At 43.5% G+C, this 16,408-nt stretch overlaps 1 protein-coding gene across 2 annotated transcripts in view; it reads right to left on the minus strand.

The window, feature by feature from the left end:
* The window catches only part of KSR1 (kinase suppressor of ras 1), a 71,524-nt gene that overhangs the window by 15,384 nt on the left and 39,732 nt on the right, over positions 1-16,408 (minus strand). Inside the window, exons 3-10 of one of the 2 annotated variants that reach the window (XM_063342458.1) lie at positions 8,231-8,378; positions 5,579-6,056; positions 4,117-4,121; positions 2,653-2,713; positions 1,738-1,821; positions 1,090-1,151; positions 876-982; positions 413-581 (exon numbers count right to left, since the gene is read on the minus strand). In XM_063342458.1, coding sequence (XP_063198528.1) covers positions 413-581; positions 876-982; positions 1,090-1,151; positions 1,738-1,821; positions 2,653-2,713; positions 4,117-4,121; positions 5,579-6,056; positions 8,231-8,378 — 1,114 coding nt within the window. Of the gene's footprint in view, positions 1-412; positions 582-875; positions 983-1,089; positions 1,152-1,737; positions 1,822-2,652; positions 3,199-4,116; positions 4,122-5,578; positions 6,057-8,230; positions 8,379-16,408 lie in introns of those variants that run through there. The other variant, XM_063342457.1, reaches the window with a different exon arrangement.

Here is a 16,408-nt window from a genome sequence, read left to right on the forward strand (position 1 = left end):
TCATTTTCATGTTTTGCTCTGGCAATCAACTTACTCTTGATTTAAAGCCACTGGTGACCAAACACAGAAGGCAGCATGCATTTTATGATACAATGGGAAAAGGCAGAGGAAAGAATATAATATTATTTTTAGTCCTTTTCAACATAGAGAAAATAGAAAGATCAAATCATTTAAGAAAGGTGTCAACATTCCTCAATAATCTGTCTCTTGCAAAGGTATCTTGATACCACCTTAAAAATTTTAAGAACAGACCAGTTTCTTCTATCTGGTAACAAGATACACCTTCATGCCTTGTTTAAGACACAACCAAGTATACAGAAACCCGCAACTACCTATGAAGTCTTGGTCAGCCTCTGCTCACACAGAGGCCCTTCTGATCTGGGCAGAGGTCTCCTGAAAGAGAGAAGTTTACCTGGGAAATTAAATCGTCCGTCCCTCTGGCCCATAGGAGATGGGTTTGGGGGAGGTGTTGCACTAGGAGGGTTGGAAGACTGGAAAGGTGCTGGAGAAGATGGTGTGGATGAGGTTGTAGAAGAAGGATTGCTACTAGAGTCCAGATGATTTATTGCTGGTGGATGCTCCTGCAAAGCAAGGAAAAGTCACTCGTGAGCAAACAATAAAAAGAAAGAAAGAATTTCCCTCAGTGTTCACTACTAGCTTCCCATCACAGTATAGTTTTTCTAAGTGAGCAGGCCACTGGAACTGTGCACAACCTACGTTTTACAAGGAGAAAATGTCACACATCAAAGTCTCCTTGCAAAGCGAAAGCTGAAGGTGCCGTTCTTGCTCCAGCCAGCAAGGTACTGCTGCCACCTCTCCTTATTGTAGCTCCTCAGTGACTTACAGACACAGGACTCACTTCAGTCACCATCTACCTTTTTAGTTAGTGCTTTGGGAAGAGTTCCAAACTGTGGTTCTGTTGGTCTGTCTACTGGATTATTGATATCAGAAGGGACAGACTCCGTTCTTCTTATTTTTGTTACTGAAAAACAGGTTGGAGGAGGGAGAAAAAAGCTTTATTCAGACTTTTTATTCTTGTGATACCATCAGTTACATTGAAATGCTAAGAACTGGTAGAAAATTACTTACTGGGAAGGAAGGATATTCTACAAGCAGGTGCCTCTTTAGTACATTTGTTGTGACATTTTAATCTGAAAGAGAAACATTACATGTTAAATAGCAACTTGTTCTTTCCCCAAGAGAGGAAGCCTACCCTTAATTTGTAATTCTTATGCTAATCTCAGAGAGAGTTCTGGAAGGCTCCAGGCCCCAGAGCAGCATGCATTCGTAAGAAGAATCCTATTATGTGTGTCATTAGGCTAATGAAAGCCATATACATATCTTAGCATCTGATTTATTTTTAATATAGTTACCTTCACTGACTCTCATCCTGTGACAGAGGAGCACTAAAATCTCAGCACTCTCAACTAACAACCCAGACAAAGAAGCAAAACCTAAAATCATTGCTGTTATTTAGGTATCCAGCTCCCACTACAAGATTTGCCCGTGATCAGGCAGGAAGCCTGTGGCAGGGAAATAAATTCAGTTCATCTATGTGTCAAGGCTGCCAACCTAAGTATAAATTGTGCCAAAGCCACTGGCCCTTTCCCAGTTCAGAAGCTGACTGAAAAAATGATGCCGCTGTTAAGAGTGCCTCACATCAAGAGATGCTTGTCACTGGCAAACTTTAATGAATCAAAGGCAAAGTTCTGAAAAAGATCATCCCTGTGTGCTCACCTGCAGTACTTACACTTCACCCCGAACATCATGCTTTTCTGACAGACTTGGCAAATCTGAGATAACCAAGACTTTGTAGAGAACCTAAGCGGAGACAAGAGGGGAAAAATGATGTTAACTGGTGCCTAAAGGGAAATTAACATTTGTAGGTAGTTACAGGCAGGCTATACTCCTTTAGCCCTTTCTGAAAAGGGCAAGAGGTGTTGTGGAAAAGACTTCTCACTTTTCTGATCAAAAGCAACTGAAAGAAGGCTGGCGCCATCTCTGCTGGCCTGTTGCTAGTTCTCCACTCTTAGAACAGGGCTGAGAGGTACTCAGAGGTGTCTCTGAGAAGGGGACAGAGTATATGCGCACGCATATCTCTAGAAGGTCCTCAAAGCTGCAGCTCAGCAAGTACAGATGGGTGGTGGTGGGAGTCTTACCCCTTTTACCAGAAAATTAAACAGATAGGTTGGTTTGGCATTAGAACTGGCTAGCCCTGGTTTGGATTTGGTAAGGGGGGATGCAGGAAGGTACAAGGGAACTAAAAGGAAATATATGCTCTTTCCACCTAGGGAGGAAGGAGGAGCTTCTCTCATTGTAGCAGTGGAAGCATTTTAGAAAAGGCATTGTTACACATTTGGCATGCTTGCTCCTACCACCCCATCCACAACATTGCTGCTGCTGGTACGCTAGTCATTACGGAATCGTGAGTCAATTGGCTTTGTAAAAAAGGATTTCAAGTGCTGGACAGATCAGTGATGTATTAAAGAGAAATTTGGCTGAAATACATAGTTAAGGCTGAACTTGGCAAATGAGGCACCTGACCCAACTTGAAACCGATCTTAGAGTCATCACTGCTACAAATGCACCGAACAGGACGCTGTCCTGGTCTGACCCCTCAGCTCGTTTCCTTTGTGGCTTTGTGATGCTTACCTGTGTGTTACGGCTAAGCCAAAATCTCTTCGTACCATTTGAGGGGATCCTTGGGAGAGTTCTGATGGAGAATAAAAGGATGTTTTAAGGAAGCATTAGTCACAAGCGGTGCTTACCGGTCTAGACAGAAACAAAGCAATCACTGTCATAGATAAGGACTAGTAGCCACGGCACTGTCAGCGGCACAGCTGAGATTGGTTTGCCTTCTGCTGTAAGGCTACCAGAGACTACTCTTTTATTTGTTTTAATACGGAGGCAACGTAAGTTAAGATTGGGTGGTCAAATCATAATACTTCCTTTTTTTTGTTAAATCATTATGTTTTACGTTTAGGGATCACAGAAGTCCATCTGATTAGGTCTAGGCCATTCTTAAAGTGCAAAAGTCAGACTTTACTCTCAATTGGTTTATCACAAATACCATCACCCAGTTCTCATGCAGTGTCAGTAGACTTCAGAATACTCTTTTACACTGAAAATTATTATATCCATTTTATAGACAAGGCCAGTGTCCCAGAAGAATGGAAAGATTTATGTGAGATCACTTAGCTAGCTGATAAATACAGAAAGGGAGAGCTAGACTTCAAAATGCCAGTCCACCACTCCCACGGTTGTATCACATAACTTCCTAAAAACTCTCAAATACTGGCATATTTCCCGAATTAAATCTATAGCCATATTGCAAACCTGGAGAAAACTCAAATCTGCAGGCATCAACACAGCTTCAAGGCTGGACACTGTCAATGCTTACAAAAAGCCAGTCTCTTTCTTTGACCCTAGATGGCACCAGATTCTTTTTTATCATTATTCCAGCGAATTTTTAAAGGCATCTGTGGTCTTCAGCGCTGGAACTACAATTCCTTGCTTTTCCAAGGAATATCTCTCATCTAGTGTGGCCATCCAAATGCACAGTCACCTCAATTAATCATAACACAACAGTTAAGATGGCTGTTAACATCAGTTAAGATGGCTAAATCTTAACTGAAGAGTCCTAATGAATATAACAAATTCTGGAATTGAACGGCACTTAGAAGAGCCTATGATATAGATTTTAAAAGAGACAATATGACTATACGCATAGAAGCATCAGAGATACTTGGCAATGAATATTCAAAGATACTAAATGGTTAGATACAAAGTTATTTCCAGTACCAAGAGGCACCAGTAACACCTGTCCAAAGTCACAGACAAGCAACTCCAACCCCCTTGCTTTAATCCTTTAAACACCAGTATTCATTTTCCTTGCTTTTGTCATCTGAAGAAATGCCAGGTACAAAAATGACCATGTAAACATCCTGCAGTTCTCCAGTAGGCCACGTTTCTGTTAAAGTTAACAGAAACTCTGGGATAGAAGGCCCTAGTGAGGATCTCTCTCCAGAGGCTGCACAGGGATGATCAACAGACAGTTGACAAGGAAAGGCTCTCTCTCAGCAATGAAACGAAGACAGCCCTGTAAAAATCTCTTACCGAACCTAGAGAGAGAAAAAAAATAAAAACATCGTGTTTAGACATTCACATTCATGTGACAGGATACACACTTTAATAGAGCAGAAACTCTTTCCTGCAGCGTTTGATGTCAGGTTTACAAACATCTCTGGTTTTGCACAGGCTCCTGAAGTCACTGCACAGCCAGTCTTTTCCTTCCTACAAATGGTAGTCTTTGCTGGGTAGAGCTCCAGCTCCAGTCTGAGAGTGAGGTGTACAAGAGTGCACCTGAATTTTCGCTTGCAGACGAGAAGTGTTAATTAACGGGGCCGCGCAACCCAGTCAGCTGGCGGGCGCCATGGAGGTGCCCGAGTCACACAAGGGCCACATTCTGCACTTCTGGCAGACTTCATCAAGAGGACTCGAATCACAGGAGAACCAGGTTCTTACCGCTGAATTTCAAAACAAAGCTGTGCAATGCCCACAGATGCTTACTTGCTGCATTTAGAGGTTTGGCAATTTGCAGGTTTTAGTCTATATTTCATATGCACTCACAGGGTGGAAGAAGAATGTACTGCTTACCAGGCCACACATTTATAATGAACTGTTTCATGTCAACCAGCAATACAGTACTGCAGGATCAAAAGCACAACCCTTTGCTGTTAATGCTCACACCCAAAATCTTAACCCCATTCTGAGCTGGACTAGTTTCCCTTATGTAAAAATGGAATTTTGGCAAAGAGGTGCTAAGTAGAACAGGCTTTTTGAACTCTTCCAGGTTAGGTACTTCGGGTAAGTAGTAATGAGCTCCCAGATAGTTAGGGGAAGTTGTAAAGATCCAGAGCCTGCTACAGAATTTGGATGTTGACCTAAGTCTCTGTAATGTTTAGGGGCTAGCCAGAGTCTTTGGAAACACATTTTTTTCTCAGTTTCAACTATTAGTCTAACATTAGATTAATACCTACCATCCTACCTACACAAAGAAAAAGCATATCTCAAAGCCTGGATCAGTCCAAAAAAAGGTGTAGCCTAAGACCATTTGTCTTGTTTATGGAGCTGTAGCTGTCTATACTGTAATACATATGTTTTAAAGCTCACGCTAGCAGCTAAAATACATCTTAAGATAAAAACATAAAACAATACCAGCCACCTGAACAGCGAGGAACATTTAAGGACAGAAGAGAATTCTAGTACATGGAATTGGCTACTAGATGCTTGAGAAAAACTGGCTGGGGCCCTTTAACAGCAGCAGCCATCCCAACCTCCCCAGCAGGTGCAAGTTCAAATAAATTCAAATAAATTTCAAGTAAAGTACACTGTTAACAAGCAGGTTTTGTGGTTATCTTAGAATATCCCACTGATACAGATTCTCAGACTACAGTGAAACCATGACGAGGCAACTGGACAGCAGGTCGTTCACAGTGGCAGAACTGGAGCACTGAATGCCCTTTGGTCTGAACACAGCCACCAGTGCCCATAGGGAAGGAGGAAGTGTCATGCTTACTTTATTGGAGGAACTTCATCTATCCTGTTTCCCAACTGTGATTCATGAGACTTGCTTCTTGTGAGGGTTGGAAAGTTAGGCAGCAGCTGAAAAACCTTCCGGCAAGGGGGAGGAGGAGTCCGTGGTGGCTTAAACTTATGCCGACGCTTGGCTTGAGGAGTGGTTGGTGGTGTGATGGTGATGCTGTGAGGAGTCCTTGGCGTTAACCTTCCACTGTGTGCGGGGAATGAAAAAGGGTCCAGGAGGTTTTCTGCATAGATAGAAGGTCCGTGACTCGAGGCAAGAGAATCTGAAGATGGGATTGTAGATACTGAGACAGAACGAGCCTGCTGGCTGTTGCCCTTGGGAAGGTGCAGTGCAGAGGCAGAGGGAGTCCATGTGGGTGCGGAAGAGCAGGGCGATTCGGTCGTGTTTGTAGAGCTGTTCTCTCGGCGTGCCTCAGAAAGATTCATCAGCACATCATCTTTTATCTCCCCACCTGTTCACCAACCACAGCAATGTTAGTGATGGATTAAAAAGAAAAGCCAATGCATATACACATAGTGCATCATGCTGCTTTAGACTGTAAAGTGTTTTTTTTTTCCCTGCTTTGCACCTAGCCAAGGTGCAAGCCTAGTTTCTCCTCCCCTGACACCCATCTAAGACATCAGCTAAAGGAACCTTCAAAATGAGAAAAGCAGTAACTACCCTTCTTTCCTACCTGTAGCTCTGTCTATCAAAAGCTGAAATCAGGTCCTATGTTCTAAGATGAGCTGAGTTTTAACAGATTGGGGCCCTGTTGAAGAATGTGGGTGATACATACCTACATAAAACAGGCACCCACATCCCACTGGATGGCCTATGCGGATTTAGTGCCAATCTCTTTAGACAAGTCTGTACCTCCAACCTGTCTGCTTTTAGACTGGTCTTTGGTAAAAAGAGGACAGTATTTTGTATTAGCCAACAGAACTGCTAAATACCACTTAAATTGAGAATGACCGTTAAACTGGAAATAAGGGGGATCTAGGAGCTCCTGATACTCACTTGGCCACTTTTCTCTCTCCAGCATGTAACCAGTGCTTAGAACTCACCTGACACCTGGAGTACTGGGGACTGCCATGCAATTACAACTCAGCACAGAGTTGCCGTGTTTGTTCAGACTGTATTAGACATAGCTGCACCAGGGACAGACAGCTGGACACAAAGGAACCACCACATCCCACTAGATCGCTGGTGGAGCCCAGCACTGCCTGCTACAATGCCTAGTGCTGTAGTTCAGAACGAGCCGGTACAGCTTGTACACCAGTTCTGGGTATAAATGGGAAAAAAAAGGTACAAAGGCCTGCAGGCAGCAAAGCAGGAAGGCACAGATTATTGGGATAATTTCAGAGGCTTAATTCATCAGGATAACTCTGTCTTAATTTTAAGTATGTCCTTAATGACTTGAATCGAGGTGAAAAGTCAAAGCTTCAGGCCCTGATGTCCTATTGACCAGTCAGTGGCTGAAGAGAGACGATATATCTGCGTTTTAAAAGTGTCATTTCTTTATAGTAAGTGAATGCCTTGACTTCCAAACGATGGCTGGTTTTGCCACAGTATGTATAGGAAATACTTGACAGCCCAGGACGAGAAAGATTAGAAAAAAGGAAATATGAAACTGAGCTGTTCGCTGACTTTTCCATTAACTAATCTTTATGATTTGCGAATGGTATGAACTGTCATAATACCAACAGGAAACATCACCTTCCAGTGACAGATTGAAAATTGCTACAAAGAAAGATCTGATGCACGTTAGTACTAGTACGCTGTGAGAAACACTCTCCTACAAACAGATTTTACGATGCCTTTGAAAGCAGCCTGGGGAAGGCGACAGGGAAAGATAGTGAAACAGTGCTCTGGGAATCTTGAGTTTGACTCATCTTAAATAACTTGGTCAGATCCATTTGCATGCTGAAAACATGCATTTCTAATCACACAGTACCTTTCTTTCCATAATTTCAAGGTAAATCAGGGTTCTTTCTAGCTCTTGAATGTGCTATTGGAATTTGGCTAATCATTCTACCAATTCTAGCAGTCAAAGAAAGATAGCAGAACAGACAGGTTTTAGAGAGAAGTGAATCAACTGGCAAACTACAAGCTACGCAGTGATGAAGGGGTGTCTACACAGTGTCAGAGCAATGTCGTTCTCTTCCAAAGCATTGAGCTGAACGGTACTCAGGGTTCTGAACAAAGTAATGCCAATCAGAATTACACTTTCTCTCTGAGCTAGCAATATTTGGGGAGGGGATTACCTACAAGAAATCTGGTTGTATTCGTTAGGTCAAGGATACGTGTACTGAATGATGAGGATGAATTGTACATTAGACACAACTCTGAACAGAGACGGAACAAGGATATAATCTATTGCGTAGGAGAGGATATTGCTACATACATTTATTTCCATTTATTTATTTATTTGACATGCTGTCAAAACCAAATCCAATCCACAGCTCTAGATGCTGTTTGATCACCGCAACTTCATGTACATCCAAGAGTCATAACCTGATACCGGTTACAGAATATACCCAAAGAAATTCTCTAGAGGTTTTTGCAGAATATCTCATAGGAAAGGAAGCAGGACGGGGGCTGGATTGCCAGGAAACTACTTCCATAGAACAAGAAGGCAGTCTGTACCTGATTCAGTCACCTTCCGTAAGCAGCTCAGTGCCCCATTGAGCCTGGAGCACTCCTCATCTCTGGCACCACATCTCTTCATTGTTTCTTTCACCTTTGACTCATTCATTTCTAGTAAGGCATCTAAGGTTAGCTCCTCGGGTATTCTCTGCAGAAAAACAAGATTATACATTTTTTTTTTTTAAATATACATACATAAATAAGTTTGTCACTTGTTATTCTGATGTACTTTAAATAGTGCCACTGTCTCACTGTCTGACTCATGATTTACGCATTTTGGTAGTGCCTCTCTCTTAAGGGTCACCGAGTCAGTAATGCCCATGTGGCAGATCTCAGCGGGGCTCAACAGCTGCTCTCTCCTCCCTGACCATGAGAGACCAGGTGGATGCTCAAGTGTGCTCTGTATCATTAGGATGTTATGGTTGTTCTCTGGTATTTAAGTTAGGATTAGAGGTGATTGAAATAGTCTTCTCCCCTTGTGGAAAGTTTTCACTCAGTATATTTGGAAAGCTACTAAAGAAAATGTAATTTTTTCATTACAAATAGCAGTCAGAAACAAAGCAGGCCTAAAACCTGAAAAAATGTCAGATAAAGATGTTTGGCTTTTCAGTAGGGAAGTGAAAAGTAAAAACAGTGAGGAAAATGACTTCTTTTGTTAAACAAAAATAAATGTTTTGACAAAGAGATAGCAACCTCCTCCTCAAGCAATTTTTCCTTCATTAGAGAACCAGCCTTACCCATATCTTGCTTGGAAAGATATTTATGCAGAATTCCTTGTACGTCTTAATACACCAAAGCCCCCAAAGTAATAAGGTTTAGATCAGGCAGACACAAAAGATACAAGAGACTGGAAAGCATGAAATGATCTGGTATTTCCTGACACAGAATTGAGCTGTGCTGCCTCTCTCCTCCCCCATTCAAATGTTTCCAGTGTAAGTCTGCAGCAATTGTGGTTAATAAACAAAACCAGGATATTTAGCCCAGATACCCAGGAATTTCCCTGAAAGTTTTGCCTAAACAAACCTCACTGCTGCCTACTCTCACAATGAGATCACGAATTTCACAATTTGGCCTTTTTCCTAAAGTTCCTACTCCTGGAATCAAACTATATAAAAGGGTATCAACTTTTATTTGAAGGAAAACTCAAAAGTGTGTCTCACTGTTTGGAGAAACAAAAAGCTTGAAATCCTCTAGATTCTTAAACCCCACTTCCAACTATAAATCAAATCTGAATGTTGTTGAACGTCCTTTAACAATCACATCTTTCTTACTCCAGACTCATGCCTTTGAGATCTGATGCATGACTTTTAACTGTGACAGTGCTAGAAACAGCCCCAACCTTTGGAGCTTTGTACGTGGTAACACAGAGTAATCACATAGTTTCCATTTTTAGTAACCGTTGCACAGAGCAAATAAAAAAAATAAATTAAGAAAGGGCAGAAGTCTAAGAAATGCATCCTGCATCTTGTGTCACATGCCCTGAACCGGATGAACACAAAACACAGCTGACTCAAGGAGAGGCCAAGAATTTAAATGAGCAGTAAGCACAAAGCAGGTCCACAGTAGAGCCAGAGTTTAATAAAGTTTGGTTAAGTTTCTTGTTCTTCTATAATTAATATTACCAGAATAACAAAAGCACAGATATCCCACGTGACACTGGGTATTACTATTCATTTTTCTGCACACCTGCACCACCAAAATGCAGGAAGCACAAAGACTCCAGCAAAAAGGCAGTACAAAATCTGCTCTCCTGGGATTCCTAACCTGATATTACACTCCAAAGGACAAAATGCCCCTGGGGTTCCAATCACCTGAGATGAAATTGGAATGGGTTTCCACAACTCACAATATTCCAGCACGAAGCCAGTACAGGTTTGCTCACACAGTTTCCCAGCCCAGCTGGGCCAATACCAACAGAATGAAACCAAGTCTTTCTTGCAGTTAGTTATTTCCCCAGCACCCCCTGAATTCCTCTCCCCGCACTCAAGACGGGCGGTCCACAGAAGCATCTTTGTTCAGCGGCATCACAAGGGTGGTTCTGCGATGCAGGACGTCAGCTCGCAGCGACACAAGCATCTCTAAAAGGGATAGTGACCGAGGGCAAAGAGCCACGAAGCAAGTTACAGCATAGTACGGGAGAAAGTTTTTTGTGGCAGCGCGGGTGCCCCAATGCTCTGCAGCAGGGACAGTAATGCTTCCCCACAAAGCATAAGGGAAAGCCAATATCTCTTACAAAAGCATTTACCCTGTTTCATGCTTTTACACAGTCTTAGAGTAAGTGGGATTACAGTGATGTCATCCTTGAATTATCTTGAAACATTTCCTCACCCCCACCACTCCCCACTAAAACAACAACCCAGATTACGCAGCCACAGCTTTCAGCAACAGTGTCATTCCAGATTCCAGTATAAACTACCAAGTCACATTACCCAGTATCACCTCACTTCTCTAGCCTTCCCAGGACAAAAATGTAACCAGTGACTTATTAGAGCTATTAGTAAGTCAATCAGTAAAGTGAAAGAGACTAAGATTTCTTCAGGAAAGCAAAGCTTTTCCACCACAGCCAGCTCCAGAGCCCAGGCTTTAAATGGCCAGCGCAAGCAGCTGAGATGCAGGGCCCGCTGGGACAGGACTGGTCAGAGATCAGGTTAGGGAGCACAGGAAAGTCAGTAAAGCAAATCCCAATAAAATAATTAAAAAAAACCACAAAACACAGAGGCTAGAAAAAAGAGCTTTTATTTTGTTAAAGATCAAACCCCTGTAACCAGGAATCCCCAGCTTTCACTTTTAATTTTCAAGCCTTCCTGGTTGCAGAGAAAAGCCTTGAAAATAATTTTTTTAAAATTACAAACCATTCCGAACTATTGAGCTTTTTAGAAGTGTTAGGGCATTTTTTCCTTAGTCTCATTCATTAGCAGGACACAATCACTATGCAGGGCTTGATCAGCCCTAAGCTGACTGCTTTCACTTCCTTACGCAAGTCTGTGCTCTACAACTCAACGCGTGGCCTGCCATGAGACGCTGTCATGGTTGACACAAGGCACGACTGAGCAGCAAAGGGCAGCCCCAGCTCTTCACTGAGAGCTTTGCTCTGCATCCCGAGCAGGATCCCATGCAGACGCAGGCCCTGAGCTTGCCCCCTTCCTGGGGCTGCACATAAGGCCAATCTACTCTTTTGATCAATAGTTTAATTTTAGAAAGAATGGCAAGTTGTACAAAAGTATAAGTACAGAAAAGGAGATTATATTTAAACAATCCCAATGACCTTGAGCTGGGAGAGCTCAGACTTTCTGAACCTGCTGCCAGCCCCCATGACACGCGACAAAAGAAATAAGCCTTAAAAGGGGGGGAGGGAGGGGAAGTAAGAGGCTTTCTTTAAACAGACACTCATGTGCTGCACATATGTGGTGGCTTAATATAAAACTGGTCAACCTGATCCCTGTAAGATTGGCCTGATATGATTTAGCTCTGTGTTAGCCCCCCAGCCAATGTGACAATGATGAAGGTCACGAGTTCAAGATGGCTCTTAAAACAGGTTCAGTTGCTGCAGATGCTCTGGCTCAGCTGTTGGGTTGGGGGGAAGAATGTCCCCGGCGAAGCGCCCTGACAGTGTCCATCTCAGCAGAGCATATGGGGAGCTCCCGCCCCCTCGGTGCAAGTGCAGTTCTGGGCCCTTGCAAAGAGGTTACTCCCAATCTTCACCACTGACGGTGAAAATGTGGGTCCAACAGTCCTCTCTCTATCTGCTTACTCACGTGTGCTGTGGCTTCTAAAAAAATACAGCTTTAAAAAAATGCAGCTTAAAGGTTCGCATTAGGGCCAAGCTAAGCATCATCTCCCTGGGCAGACCTTACCTGGACTATAGAATGACAAGAGAAGCTGTAAGATATTCAGATACTACTCTAATAATAAGGTCAGATTAAAAAAAAAAAAAAAAAAAAGCGGGCAGGAGGAGAGAGAAGCTGCCTTCAACCTTTCAGCACCTCAAAACTGACAGTAAAATCTAAAGCTTTACTCACCACACACATTGCTCAGCAGAAGTCCTGCTAAAAAGCCCAAACCAGGAAATTATTCCTCTCTACAACAGGTAAGAAGACTTTTCAAGAAAGCCCTCCTGTTTATAAGACATACAAACTGTGCACTTCATGGTATGCATGTTTAAAAGAGAGAAAACTAAACCACAGTGTATGCAAGGAGCCATTCAAATGTTAGTCTCAATTAGTCAGGGTGAAGAGTTCACAGTAGTGTAGGACAGTCTTTAATCTTGTCTGGTGTCCAATTTAAATCCCTGAAACATGGCAAAAATGCTGGTATCTAACACAGTAGATGGGTTATTTTTGGTAAAGATTCCTCCCTCCAGATAAGCCTACGGAGCTAATGCTGCTGCTAGGGCTGCACAATCAGTCTGACCTGCTCCTCAACCTAGTAGACATGGCTCTTCCTATAAAGCTGGACAGTTATCAAGGCCTCAGATGACTCCTCTTAAATCAATACATTCCCTCACCAATCACCCTCCCGAACAGCAGCAGATGCTAGAAGAGAAAGCCCATTACATAAGGTGCTTAGATTCCCACTGATAGCCCTAAGGAAAGCATGTAAGGATGCTCTTAAGAACATCTTGTGCCTGCTAGTTGTTATTTTGCTCTGGTTTTCTGGTGTCCAGTGAAGAAGGTACTGAAAAGTTGTTCTATTATTAAATTTCTGGAGATTTTATGGGCGTTCTGGAAAGCCCCTCACATGAAATTCCTAGCTTGCATTAAGCTGTGAGTATACAGCTTAATGTTCACATAACATCTCCCTCCTCACTGTTTCACCTCACACAACAGGCGGGTTAGAGAGGCGCTGCAGTCTCAGGGCATTCCGATTCAGTTTGCTCTTTGTGGACATGATAGCTGCTCTCACTTACTGCTTTCCTGTGGGAAGACAGAGGTAGCGGTTGCAGCGTTTCACTGCAGATCCTGAGGGGTAGTGTGACCCTCATGCCGACCTCGTGCCATGAACCATTCCCAGAGAACAAGGCTGCAAGGGTCTCCTGGACCCCCTGGCAGGGGAAGGGAAGCCTGGCAGTAGCAGAGAATATTTTCCAAGAGCTGTTTACACTGGGGAGGGGCCTTCAGCTGGAATATGGGATGGAGTTTTAGATCCAGGAAGCCTGCAGGACAGAGTTAATTTGCATACACACAATTAGCACATTGAGGATCTCTGCTATCTAGCAGTCCAGTCACAGCTTCTGCTGCCAGACTCATGGAAATGCCTAGCACACGGCCAAAGTCCTCATAGTCTGTTCATGCAGATATGGTGACAGAAAAAGATGAGAGGATACAGCTGTGGAAACCTGATAGGCTTAGGCAGGTCTGCTTCTTCTGGTCCCCCAACCAAAGTAAGGATGCACACACATAAACCCCACACTTCTCCAACAGCTGATCAGCACGATCTGCTCCAAGTTGGATCACAGTCCCTGCAAGTACAACCATCTGCCATGGTCTCATAGGATCAACCCCATGTCAGTGCCTCATCCTCTACAGACTTTCACAGGGGCAGCAGGAGACTCTGAACAGACAATTCCTACTCGAGGCACGAGCCTGTCCTGCTCTGCTCCCCAGTGTGCAAGTGCTGCCCCTGGCTCGCTCAGGAACCAGTCCCCACTGCTTACAAGACATCAGGTCTTTGGCATAAATGCTAAATGGGGAATGAGACAAGTTTCACAAGCAAACAGGAGCTACTATGAAAAACATACACACTGGGGGTCAAATACATTCCCCAAGTGGAACAGCCGTAAACTAGACCCAAGCACAGTACTGTGCCATCTGCTCCCACACAGTCTCCCTGGTGGCCAAGTCCTGCCTATAGCCAGCAACCATCAGGGCAGGATTTGCTCCTCCCTGTGCACAACAGTTACCTACTCTAAAAACAGCTTTCCAAACTTGATTGACTGGAACCCCTGCTACATGGTGAGCAAGGCCAGTTCAGACATGTTTCAGAAGATGATAAGGAGATGACTATGTTCTTAAGTTACTTTTTAAGATGGTGACAAGTTACGTGTGGGAACAAATATAATAGTGACGCTTCTGGGAAGAACAATGGTAAAGACTGGATTTGTTTCTGTGCTAAAGAAAATAAGCCAACAGAGGTTTTTCAATCTCTTTTTTTTGGTAGACATGCCCTAAGCCCAGAACCTAGTGAGTCGGAGAGAGACTTCTTCCATCAGCCTAAGAGTAGGGACAGCACTGTGTTCACATCCTCCTTCACTCCTGCTCCCCTGCCACTTCTTGACTCCAACTTTCAAGGGAAGCAGAACAATCCAGACCAGTGTATTTTTCTAGGTCCATTTTCAGAGCAACTTTTACCCACTGGAGACCACTACATAGCTTACATGTATCTTCTATCTGTATGGTTCCTTGTCCTGCCTTTTCTAGTTTTCAGTTTAAGTATCTCTTTTCCCAGTTTCAATCCACCATATTTAACCATTTCCACATCGTTTTCAATATTAAACTACATGTACACAGTGTTAATCAATCTCTAGGACTCTTAGCCAAAAGCAAGCACTCCAGCATTTCCTAGAAAAATACTTAAAAAAAGAGTAACAGAACAGTATTAGCCTAGCTCCAAAGCAGAGGCTGCTCCACACTCGCCACCGTTTTCTACGATAAAAATCTGTCTGGCAACTGATTAGAGGAACAATAACAAAGAAACAGAAATAGCACAAGTTGGGGTGGGGGTTCAAAGTTTCAGTTTCCTTACCCCTCAGAATTGTGTATTCACAGAGAGCAAACAGGATCGCAAACTCAAAGCCTGTATTCACCACCTACCTCCAGGTCTGCGAGGTCCACACAGAACAGCCCCTTCACTCTACGCAGCACGACCGGCTGACTCTTATCCATGTTCACAGGAGTTTTAGCTGTTGCCCAACGCCATAAACAGTGCATTGTTATTACTATAATCTCTTCCAGAACTAAAGGATTTTACAAGCAGTCATTATTCTTGTTTTAAATATACGTTTTCAAAGAACGAAAGGAGCCCGACAACAAGACAGCAATTATAACAGCAAGAGCTTTCAAGCTTCACAATGTCTAGACCAAGTCACTGAGCAAAAATAGTCTTTGCTCTGGACTAGAGGAGTCAGCAGATATTCTAAATTAGAGACGGTGCTCTATTTCTGACAGGAGAGCCTGGGAGCTTCTGTGCTTCCCTGCATGGCAGCTTTATTTGGGAGAGGACTGGAGGGGAGAGAGGGGAGGGGAGGAGAGAGAGAAAAAAAGAGCGTTGTTTCTCCAGCCACTGAGCTTAAAACTGCTTGCAATTAGGCTGTTTTTCAAAGGTGTTATGTCACAGATTAGCACAATCTTGAAATACTCCCTCCAGCAACACTAGAAATGCAAAGGGAATCAGAACCATTTAAAAAAACAAAAACCAATGACCTCAGGGCTTTCTCCTGGTTTGTCCCTGAGAGGCAGTGGGTGACAGGAGAGCCTTCCTTCACCTGCACCCCCAGCGCTGGCACTGTACCTGCCGTTTCTCGGAGGCGGACAGGGAAGGGCTCTGTTGGAGCCGTCCTCCGAGACTCTACACCTTCTCCAACTCATTTCAGGGCCTAAAAGTCTCATGAAGAGAGGGCTATGTCCCTAATGTGAATACACTATTACAACATTTGTGGGGTTTTCCTTCTCTCTGTAGCACCTCTTGGAATATTAAGAAGGAAAGCCAGTATGACTATTTCAGTTTTACCGATGAGCTAACAGTATCTTAGAGATGGGAAGTCATTCCCAGCGTATCTTGTACATCAGCCGCAGAACCAGGGATGGGACTCAAGTGTTCCCATTTTCACTGTCTGACCTACTCATCCGTCTCTTTAAAGGCTCCCGAACCACTTCTCTCCCCAGTCATGTCACAGGCAGCGTGCAGAAAGCTAAGGGAAACCATTATATATTTCTTAATAACTAACCTATTAAAGCTCCTTCTGTCAGTGATTTCCATTTTGAAAGCATTCAGCCGAAATGTGGTTCACATGCTGTATGAAATCTAAGCAACAGCAGGAACGATCCCATGACACCTGTAATGTTTCTGAAAGACAGCTCATCGCAGACAAACATCTCCCCTGCACTGGCTGCTGATGGCCATGCCACAAACGCCGCCAGTGGCTGCACTGCTATTTTCTAACCGGTGAAATAACAGGGCAAA

Source organism: Chroicocephalus ridibundus, chromosome 7, assembly GCF_963924245.1.
Source record: "Chroicocephalus ridibundus chromosome 7, bChrRid1.1, whole genome shotgun sequence".
Taxonomy (NCBI): domain Eukaryota; kingdom Metazoa; phylum Chordata; class Aves; order Charadriiformes; family Laridae; genus Chroicocephalus; species Chroicocephalus ridibundus.